Source organism: Ipomoea triloba, chromosome 14 (genome assembly GCF_003576645.1).
Source record: "Ipomoea triloba cultivar NCNSP0323 chromosome 14, ASM357664v1".
Taxonomy (NCBI): domain Eukaryota; kingdom Viridiplantae; phylum Streptophyta; class Magnoliopsida; order Solanales; family Convolvulaceae; genus Ipomoea; species Ipomoea triloba.
The window spans coordinates 6,238,851-6,249,777 of NC_044929.1; the positions used below are offsets into that span (position 1 = coordinate 6,238,851).

A 10,927-nucleotide genomic window follows, 5' to 3' on the forward strand; every position below is an offset into this window, starting at 1 on the left:
GAAGAATCGAAAGGTTGACTACCGGACACACTTATACTTTCCATCTAAACAAATGGAATACTATCCTTACACATAGTATGTAGGAAACATATTAAAGAATCTCATAAAGTTAGACATGACAACACAATATTGTATGTGTGGACATAAACACACAAAGAAATCAAGAATCAGACAACCACTTAATATTTCATCATTTTTCTAGATTTTATAATTAGGGGCTTCACTTAAGGTTCATACATCTATAAACATACAATGATACAAAGAACCCCGTCAGATTTGACCTAAATGATATTTGATATTGGCATGGTGATATTCGTGAAAATTACATGGCGAAAGATGGATATAGGAAGCTACAAGGCTACATAGTGACTGACTCTCATGTTTGGAACAAAGTTTGGAAGCTTCAAATGCCCCTAATGTTTGGCATTTCTCTTCATTCGATGTTCCTAATGTTCCTAATGAAGGCTTTGAGCTAATAATATTATGGTTATTAAAAAGAATTGAATTTAATTGAAATATAATTCAGTTTGATTGGTTTGATAAATTGTATTTTAGTTCACTAAATGATTTTATCAAAACTAAATATTGATTAATTAATTGGGTTTGAGATTAAAGAATTATGAACCCTACCGTTAATAGGGTTCCATTTCTTAGTATTCCCATAATAAAGTTTCATGCTAGTAAATAGTAATTTCACGTTCACTGCTCGAAACCGCCATCATAAATTCCAAACACTTCAATCCCCGAGATAATTTTTTGATTAATTGTTTTAAGAAGTTCAAGAATCATTATAAAAAGCTTCAAACTATATCCAAAGCTATCAACCACTGCTCTAATTCTTACTGCCTAAGCATTTTCTTCCTGTTATTAACATTGTTTTTATCATGGCTCTGATATGCAGAGAATCTCCTGTGAATGCACCAATCGTTTCTTCGTATAATGACAGGATCAGACCTTTGTTGGATTGTGTGGATAAGCTCCGACACCTTAAGATCATGCAGGAGGGCATTCAGCTTCCCACAATCGTGGTCGTGGGCGACCAGTCGTCGGGAAAGTCGAGCGTGCTCGAGTCCCTTGCGGGAATCAGTCTGCCGAGAGGGCAGGGCATATGTACAAGGGTTCCTCTAATCATGCGCCTCAAAAATGTCCTAAATCTTGACGAGCCTGAGCTTCATTTGGAGTTCAATGGAAAAATCGTCCCAACAGATGAAGAAAGTGTTGCAGAGGCTATCGTGCTCGCTACTGAGGAGGTTGCAGGCCTGGGAAAGGGGATTTCTCACAGCCCTTTAACGTTGACAGTGAAGAAGTGCGGTGTTCCTGATTTAACGATGGTGGATTTGCCTGGAATCACTAGGGTGCCGGTTCACGGCCAGCCTGAGGATATCTATGAACAAATCTCCAACATTATCATGGAGTATATTACTCCCGAAGAGAGCATAATCCTTAATGTTCTGTCGGCTAGCGTGGATTTCTCCACTTGCGAGTCTATCCGTATGTCCCAGAAAGTGGACAAAACAGGGGAGAGAACACTTGCCGTTGTGACAAAGGCGGATCGATCACCGGAAGGGCTGCTTGAGAAGGTGTCAGCCGACGATGTTCACATCGGGCTCGGTTACGTTTGCGTCCGAAACCGAATCGGCGAAGAATCCTATGAACAAGCGAGAATGGAAGAGGCAAAACTTTTCCAGGGTCATCCTTTCCTTTCCAAGATTGACAAATCAATGGTGAGTGTTCCTGTTCTGGCGCAGAAACTTGTGAGAATTCAAGCGAATATTATCTCGAAATGTTTGCCTCTAATTGTCCGGAAAATCAATGATAAGCTGTCTGCAAACATGGCGGATTTGAACAGACTACCCCAGAATCTAAGCACCGTCGCTGAAGCCTTGACGGCATTCATGCGGATTACCAGCTCGGCAAAGGAGTCGCTGAGAAAAATTCTGGTTAGAGGTGAGTTTGATGAGTTCCCGGATGAGAAAGAAATGCATTGCACGGCACGATTGGTGGAAATGCTAAATGAGTATGCAGATGAGTTGCGGGCAACTGGTTTGCATTTTGATTGCAAGAGTTTCTTAATGGAAGAGATTTTGGCCTTGGAGGAGGCAAAAGAAATTGGGCTCCCCAATTTTTTTCCACGTAAAGTGTTCTTTAGCGTTTTGCAGAAACGGGTGAAAATGATATCTACAAGGCCGCAAGATTTTGTGGCCAAGTTGTGGGATTATATTGAGAAAATAGTGGTTACAGTTTTGGTGCAACATGCTGATAGTTACCCACAACTTCAGTCTTCCATGCGGCGAGCTTCCCAGAATTTAATTGAAAAGATGAAGCAAAGGTCTGTTGATTGGGTGGTGGAAATAATTGGAATGGAAATGATGGCGGATTACTCTTGTAATCCAGAATACTCAGCAACATGGAATAAATTTATGGAGAAGCAAGGAGAGTTTATGGGGATTTTGAAAGACACCAAGAAGGGGTCCAAATTCAATATTGATGGAATTGAAATTGAAATCGGGCATCTAAGGGGTTATGTTGATGTTGTGAATCAAGCCTTTGATATGAGGATGAGAATTATTGCATATTGGAAGATTGTTCTGATGAGGCTGGTGGATTCTATGGCTTTGCATGTTCTGTTTAGCATTCAGAAGCTTGTGAATAGGGAATTGGAGGATGAGGTTGTGGCGGATCTTATGGCGCCTCACGGCGGAGGGATTGAGAGGATGTTGGAAGAGTCGCCGATAGTGGCTGAGAAGCGTTATCGGCTGACCAAGAGTGTGAAGCTTTTGAAGGAATCAAAGGATGTTGTAGCAAGCATAATGGACAGAATTGTATTGGCTGATGGATAAAAATGTTTGTTTTTGGTATTAGCCTGGGCTGGGTGAAATAAAGTTTTGAAATATTTTAATGTTGACGTATGTTATGTAGTATTTGCTATGTGTGCTTGCTAGGTTTATTGTCATTATCAAGAATGGTTCGGCATTGTCAAAATATTAATTCTCTAGTATATTTTGGGTATGCATAAACAATGTTTTATTTTATTCCTTTTATGAAGTCAACTTTGAATTAATGGAACAATCTTGAGAAATGAACATTTGGTCCCCGTGCAAGTATGAATTGAATTTGGAGCAATTAAAAGTTTAAACACTCATGATATTTGTGTTATTTTTTGGTACCAATTACCTTTTGTTTATTTTGCTTTTGTTAATCGTGATAGTAATGCCCTGACCCTCTGAGCTCCACTCGCCCATTTAAGCGCAGGCACGTGAGTTACATGTGCCCGTTGGTCGCATTTGCTAGTAATCACCCTTTTTTTAACAAAATATTTTTTAATATTTTCTTTTATTTATTTATTTTTTTAAATTGAAGTATGCAAACTTGGCACAAAAAAAAGTAACATAAAAAACATACCAGGCCACTATTGTTCTAAAAAAAAAAAAGAATTGGTTTGAACCGTGAAAAGTAGGTAAACATGAGAGGTAAAATAGAATAGAGGAGTAATACTTATATCCATTAACATTATATTACTTTTAATTTAAACCCCCCATCAATGCACCTTGAAATAATTAATATTATCAAAGATTTTGATGTTTAACATTTGAGCTCAATAAATTTTCAACATACACTAAAGCTTGTGGGCTAGTTCCGCCATGGCTTGCGACTGGGCGGAGATAACAGCGGCGGTGGAAGGATTTTCCGGCAGGACGATGGAATATCCGTCGTCCCATCCGCCCATGTCTTGTGCCATCAGCTGCCACACCATGCTAGCCGCCATTGTGCCACCGTCCTTTGCCAGCTCGTAAGTTTGCCGGTAAACTTTATTCATGAAAGAATCTCGGACGCCCACGCTGAATCCTTCGTCCCTGCTGTTCTTTCCAAATTCTGCTAGCACTAAGGGTTTATTCAATATTGTCTTTGCATCTTGCCAATGGCTTCTTATCCACTTCTCTACAAATTCCATCAGTTCATTTTCACTTTTTCCAGGAAGCCTGTAAACCATTCACATGTTAATTTTTTTCTTTTGGGTAACGAGGAAAACTTGCAATCAATATGCACTAGGCTGATCACAAAGAGTAAATCAATTTAAATAGTCCATAGCTGACTAGGCCAGCTGATCAAACTAAAAATTAAAAGCTGAATTTGAACTCGTGACCTTTGTTGTTATAAGTCTGTATATTTAGCTATCTTGGGTGAGAGTTAATTTATGTTAATTTTTTGAGAGCAATGTAACGTAAGGACGTGGAATTGCTTACCATCGAGTAGTGTATAGATGGATGGTGGCGAAGTCAATTTGTTGAACAAGGTGGTTGGTAATGAAATCTGTTCCCAGTAAGTAGTTGCCAGGGTTAAATTGCTTCCGGTCAGGCACTGACTCCCCATAAAATCCTTCCATTCCTATCTCCAAAAGGTGTTTGCTATCTATTGACTTCACAAAGCTTGCCATTTCTTGTACCCATGACTGCACGTTTTTTATTCAATCATATAGCAAATGGATTTACAATTTTAAACAAGTTTAATTTGTGAATCATGCATGTTTAGATTTTGTATATATATATATATATATATATATATATATATATATATATATATATAATTTAGTGGTTGGAATTTAGAGGGCAATCAAATGGTCACCTTTTATATATATATATATATATATATATATATAGAATTTAGAGGGCAACCAAAATTTGGTCACCTGGAGAAGGGGGCAAAGTCGCCTTCTCTAGGTGACCATTTGGTTAGTTGCCTGAGAAGGCGACCAACTGGTCGTCCTCTCCACCGAAGATAGACGACCAGTGGTTGCCTACTCCGCCCGAAATAGGCGACCAGTGGTCGCCTTCTCCGTCGGAGATGGCAACCGACTATCGACACCTCTTGTCGGAGCTTCGTCAATGCCAAAGTTACCTGTAGCTCAATTACTGATTTTGGAGTTTCAATGCACAAAAATAATTTGTGCATGAACTTAATTAATTGCACTTTTTAAAAGCTCAAGTCTTAATCGGTGTAAAGTTAGGGAGTCTATTTGACCTTTTTTCTTTTTATTATTATTTTAATGGTCATTAGAATTTTATGAGTTTTTAGGGGTGGTAAGTGTTAAAAAAAAGTTTATGAATCGCAATGGAGGTTATTAAGTAAGGTGATGGATATGTAATTTAACTTCATTGGACATAGAATAAAGATGCAACGTAACTGGGTGTTCGGTTAGTTTGACTTTGTTTTTTAATATTTGTTTAGTGGTTGGTAATGATTTTAGTTTAGAGAAATGCGAGAGTGATGATATTGGGATTGCTCACATTAAAAATATTTCCGGAGTAATTGGCTTGACAACGAGGCTCATTCATTAGTTCCCATGCCATCACGGTTGGATCATCCTTGTATGCAATTCCAGTAATTGTGTTTATTCTTGTTATAACTTTCTGCAAAATAATAATAATAATAATAATAATAATAATAATAATACATGAAAAAATTAAATAAATGTAACAGTTAAAGTAGTGAGGTTGATTTGGATAGAATCAAAATAGATACGGATTCTCTTAATTGAGATTACGAATTTAATATATTAATTGAAATGGATGGTATGTAAAAAAAAATTGATTTTTTTAATGTATTAATCAAATTGAAAAAAAAAAAGTTGAAATGATTTATAAGTAACATTTGCCCACATTAAAAGATAATGTAAATTTACATTAATATAAATATAATTCAAGTTTATTTGTAAAAAAAAACTTTAAATTGTATATAGCATAAAATTATTTATATCCAAACAAAATTTTCGATTACTGAACCACTATTCTACCGAAATAATCGATGCATGTTAACCTAAATTTTAATTATGTTACCAATATAACCGGTGCATGCCCGCAATGCATGTTAACCTCAAATAATTTAGTCTCGTGGATTAGATTAAAGGAAAAATGACAACCTCTATATATTTTCTCTAATACTCCTTCCGTCCCATTTGATGTGTCTGGTTTGTTAATAAGGCTTGACTAAAATTATTTTTAATTCAATTTTTCATAATATTAAGTTTAATATTAATATACAAAATTTATATATTTAGAAACTACACTAAAAAGTACTATTAAACACAAAAAATCAAATTTAAAAATAAGTAAATATAATGAAGAAAGTAAACAAAGAAGAATGATTTGGTTTGACCAATGAATAGTAAGTAAGACAAATAAAATGCATCATAATGTTTTATCATATTTTATTTATGATGTGACTTATAAAAATTGGATGTCATAAATTGATTGACTCTACATATTTTTAATTAAACACTAAAGTAACTAATTAATTAAATAGTGTAACATCAAGAGAAGAAATAAAGAGGAAAATTTTAGGAGGGTGTGTAACTAACATTAGTTTAGACTAAATGAACTATACCTGGATGTGATTCTTGTAATAACTTTTTGGGACTGGATTATTAAAGAACTCATCGTCATTGTAAACCGGTGCTCCTGCATTCCTAGCCCATGCAACATATTGTGTTTTGCCACCAAAGTCAACCCAATTGTTCACTAAGCTCAGTATCAAACGAATCCCATAATTTCTTGCTTCCGAGAGCACAAAGTCAAGCCCCTATGATCACCATGCAAAAATAAATAATCCATTACAAATAGTTGATGTACTTTTTTTTTTTTAATCTCAATTAAAGATTTAAACTGATATCGTAGGCTCGTAGCTATATACAATTGTATTATATGCTCAACATGTGAGAAAATAGAGCAAATAGTTGACCTTAAAAACACGTTCATCATAGACGCCAGGGAATATTTGCAGTCCGTTGTAGCGTTCTCCATCGCTAAAAGCCAAGGTCCGGCAGACCGATAGGCCGGCGGCGGAAGCATCCCTGAGCACCTCGGTGACTTTGTGCCTCTCGTTGGACTCACTTGCCACGACCATTAGCCAATATGAGTTGAAGCCGTTGAAAAGAAATGGTGAGCCGTTAAGCTCAAAACGTGCACCGTTTCTTGTAACCCACCCTTCAACTTTTGATACTTTTGGCTCCCTAGCTTGTGTTGTTGAAATAGTTAAAAGCAATAAAAACAGCAAATTGAAACAAGAAGCTTTCGTTAAATAAGCCATTGGCACGAGTGACAAGTGTATTCGAGATTGCTAATGTGTTGTGTAGAATATGGTGTGAGGTAATGGTTTGGAATGTAGGGTTATTTATAGAATTGGGGTATGTGGCTAGAAGTGCAAATGTTGGAGGGGTGAAGTCCGAAGTGAACAAGGCGAAAAGTTAAGGGAGTTAGAGTGTAAAGACTGATCAAGAAATGTAGTATATATAAAGTGATCGAGGGGCAGTGACGGAGTCATAGTGGGGACAGTTGCCCCTCTTCCTACCCCCACAGTTTCATTTGATAATATAAAAATAATTGTGAGGCAGTATCATTTGAAATGAACTGTAATTTCATTTACGAAGTTTCGTTAAGATGTGGCGGCATGCAGACGCTTCTTTACTTAAAGAAACTGTGCCATTTTTGAACCATGGTCCACGATATAACAATTGTCAATCACCTAGTTGGGCTTGCAAATAGGGCCAACGAGTCTTTCTTTAGTCCTTTTTATTTAATTTATTCAGTGGTTGAGCCTCCTTTGAAACGGTCTTGCGGATCCTTATCTATAAGATGGATAGATTCAAGATTAAAATGTAATACTTATGATGGAAAATGTAATATATATTAATCATGAATAAATTGTTTGTTACATATAAATGAAAGTAGTGTAATACTTTTAAATCAAAACGTAATATTTAGGGGTTGAACAATTACTTATGAGAAAAAAGTGTAATCAGACTTATTTATGAAAGAAAGTGTAATATTTTTTAGGAAGAAAATTGTGATATTTTTTATAATAAAAAAAGATAATTCATTTAAATCAAAATGTAATATTAGGGGTCGATGAGTTACTTATGAGGAAAATTGTAATATATATAAAAGAAAGTGTAATACTTATGAAAAAATCAACTTGTCTCATAGATAAAGATTCGTGAGATGATCTCATAATTGAAGATTGAAGCATGTGCTCCATCTCAACTAAAAGCTTAAGCTGATAGTTGGATTGCACATTTATGTTTATTTATTGTTTATGCTCAACCCTCGTAAAAAAAATTTGCATTATTTAATTATTTGTAGCTCAAAAGGCGTCTTTTACGATTCATTTAGTATCTAATTTAATCTAATTATTTGATTGTTGGTTAGAATTTCCCACCAACTTTTGTAGTGGTAGAAATAGCTAACGTTTTATTTTTTTTTTTAATCTTTAGAAAATGGTCAGAATTACGAATTCTTTTTGGTAAATGTTAAAAAGTTTATGAATCTCAATGGAGGTTATTAAGTAGGGTGACGGACAAGTAATTAAACTTCATTGGGCATTATAATTTAAAATTAGGCAAAAACTTGTGTGAGACCGTCTCACCATGAGACGGGTCGGGCCGGGTCGGGTCAAGATGCGAATGTAACACTTATATGCACAAATGTCATACTTATATGCTCAAATGTAATACTAATCAAGAATAAAATATTTGTTACTTATAAGGGTAAATGTAATATTTTTAAGGGAAAATACAATACTTTTACATTTCGATTTAAAAGTATTACATTTTTCCTCAAAAGTATTATATTTGCCCTTATAAGGAAGGGGCACTTGTCAACATTACTTATTATGAAAAATGTATTATTTTTTCTCTTATAAGTAACAAAAATTGTATTTTTGATTAGTGTTATATTTGAGCATATAAGTATGAGATTTGCACATATAAGTATAACATTTGCATGGTGCTTTGACCCGACCCGACCCGTCTCACGAATAAGGATCCGTGAGACGGTCTCACACAAGTGTGACCCTTTTGATAAACATGGTATAAAATGGGCGTTGGTTTGACTTTGTTTTTTAATGTTTGGTTGGTACGTGGTTGGTTATGTTTAGGGAAATGCAATAGTGATGATATTGCTCACATTAAGAGTATTTCCAGAGTAATCGGCTTGGCAACGAGACTCATTCATTTGTTCCCATGCTATCATGTTAGGCAAATTATATCAGGTATCAAGATTCACTTTGTATTATGAATTTTGATTTAAAATGACATTCAGATTATGACCCTATTTGATAAAATAGTTAGCTTATCAGTTAATTTTGACTTATTTGACCATTATTAACTGTTTGATTTGGTTAAAAAATCAATATAAGTGTTTGGTTAATAAGTTTTTTTTAATGTTAAAATTCAAAAAGTTGTTCAAAGCAACTATTTCAATTAGTTTTTTTTTAAAGAAAAAAAGATACCAAACAGCTATCAGCTAACAACTAATTTACCAAACACCTTTCTACAATTAGTTAATGTTATCAACTAGTCATACCCTCTAACAACTATCAACTAACAACCATTTTACCAAATAGGGCCTATGCATTTATATATAGTTTAACATATTATGTATATAATTTATTAACTACATGCATATAAAATATAATATGTTAACTGCATATACATAATATATTAATTAAAGTAGACACATAATTTAACTAAATGTACATAATATGTTAAGTGCAGACACATTATCTAAATGTTGTTTTGGGCCAAAGTCTACAATGCAAGGTAAACTCTGGTTCATGGTATAACAATTGATCTCGTTAGATCATCCTTGTATGCAATTTTAGTAATTGTTACAATAGCACAAATTGTTTAGTTATTATTTGCTACATTTCATAATTTTAGTTTTATAGTTTTTAAAATAATATTTTACATTTATATTTTAATTTTTATTTATTATTAATGACACTTATTAATTATCGCTAACATTTTGTAAATCTTTTCAAAAAATGTCACTAACTATTTCTTTATATATATATTTTTCATTTGTTTTTATCATAACCCTTTATTTATGTTAAAGGTTATTAATTACAATAAAATTTCTCCTTGCATTTTCCTATATAATCTTTGGCACTTCATTACTATTATAAATTTTTTAATTAGTCCCTTTATTAAAAAAAATGTACTATAATAGCAATTATACCCATTATTTTGCATAATTTCACTTTTAAAAAATTCGACTAAAATTAATATTAATAAAGAAATATCACTCAACAATATTCTAGCAATAATATAATCTAAACATTAACAATGTCACAATTAATGTAAAGTACAAAGTTTGTCATCATTTGAATATCAGATCATACTATGCATATTGCAGATAGATCATTTTAATTAAATAATTAATCTGACCTTGATATATAGAGTATATGATAAGCATCTGTAGCATTCCCATATTCAGTGGTAAAGGCGTAAAGTAGCATATCAATTTTGAGCAACAAAAAATAAAACAAGCACCTCCACAAATCCTGTTAGGTCGGAATGTGGAGACCCCGAGACGAGGTGTTTCACCTTTTGTGGGCAAGAAAATAAAACAAACATTTAGGGTCCGTTTAAAACTTCGAAAAATGACTTTCGTAAGATAATAGGACATGCAACAATACCCGACCCGGATCCGTCAAGGCAATCAAACAATAACGGCCAAAGTTGAGCATTAAACGTAGAGCCAATGCATTTAGCAATTATGAAGACTAGAGCACTTTTGAAAAAGAGCGGTGTCTTTATTAGGAGATCGTTGCTACTATTATTGTAATCATTACTATTGTATTGTATAAAAGTCAAGGCCCATGTGACAATAAGGGCGACACTCTCAAAATTTGGACTCAACACTTTGTACACAGAACTATTAATCAATTCTACTTTGTTATTCTTTCCAAATATACTCCAACAACATATATGCCGTCAGTGGTGCTTTCATTGAGAGCCTGAAATCAACTCTCAAGCAGAATGAATACTTCACGTGTCTCATCACACAAGATGATAACACGATCTAGATCCCGTAGTTCCCATGGTTCTTGTGGCCTGAACCGCAATGGCAACGACAATGCTAGCATGGATGCT

At 34.3% G+C, this 10,927-nt stretch overlaps 2 protein-coding genes across 2 annotated transcripts; one reads left to right on the top strand and one right to left on the bottom strand.

The window, feature by feature from the left end:
* The first annotated feature begins 884 nt into the window (after positions 1–884).
* LOC116003853 (dynamin-related protein 4C-like) lies at positions 885–2,840 on the top strand. The gene has a single exon (XM_031243796.1). It carries the CDS (start codon positions 885–887, stop codon positions 2,838–2,840), a length of 1,956 nt encoding a protein of 651 aa, XP_031099656.1.
* Positions 2,841–3,616: 776 nt separating this feature from the next.
* LOC116003546 (mannan endo-1,4-beta-mannosidase 5-like) lies at positions 3,617–7,083 on the bottom strand. Its single transcript, XM_031243442.1, has 5 exons — positions 6,736–7,083; positions 6,382–6,576; positions 5,286–5,408; positions 4,245–4,450; positions 3,617–3,980 (listed from the first exon to the last, which is right to left on the bottom strand). Exons 1-5 carry the CDS (start codon positions 7,081–7,083, stop codon positions 3,617–3,619), a joined length of 1,236 nt encoding a protein of 411 aa, XP_031099302.1.
* Between the last annotated feature and the right edge of the window lie 3,844 nt (positions 7,084–10,927).

Bases quoted from the DNA above. Each gene is read 5' to 3' on its own strand.
- LOC116003853 (XM_031243796.1), top strand. From the start codon at position 885: ATGGCTCTGATATGCAGAGAATCTCCTGTGAATGCACCAATCGTTTCT.
- LOC116003546 (XM_031243442.1), bottom strand. From the start codon at position 7,083: ATGGCTTATTTAACGAAAGCTTCTTGTTTCAATTTGCTGTTTTTATTG. The intron at 6,577-6,735 runs GTCAACTATTTG...TGGTGATCATAG, and splicing joins ATGATGAACGTGTTTTTAAG to GGGCTTGACTTTGTGCTCTC. The intron at 5,409-6,381 runs GTATAGTTCATT...ATTATTTTGCAG, and splicing joins ATTACAAGAATCACATCCAG to AAAGTTATAACAAGAATAAA.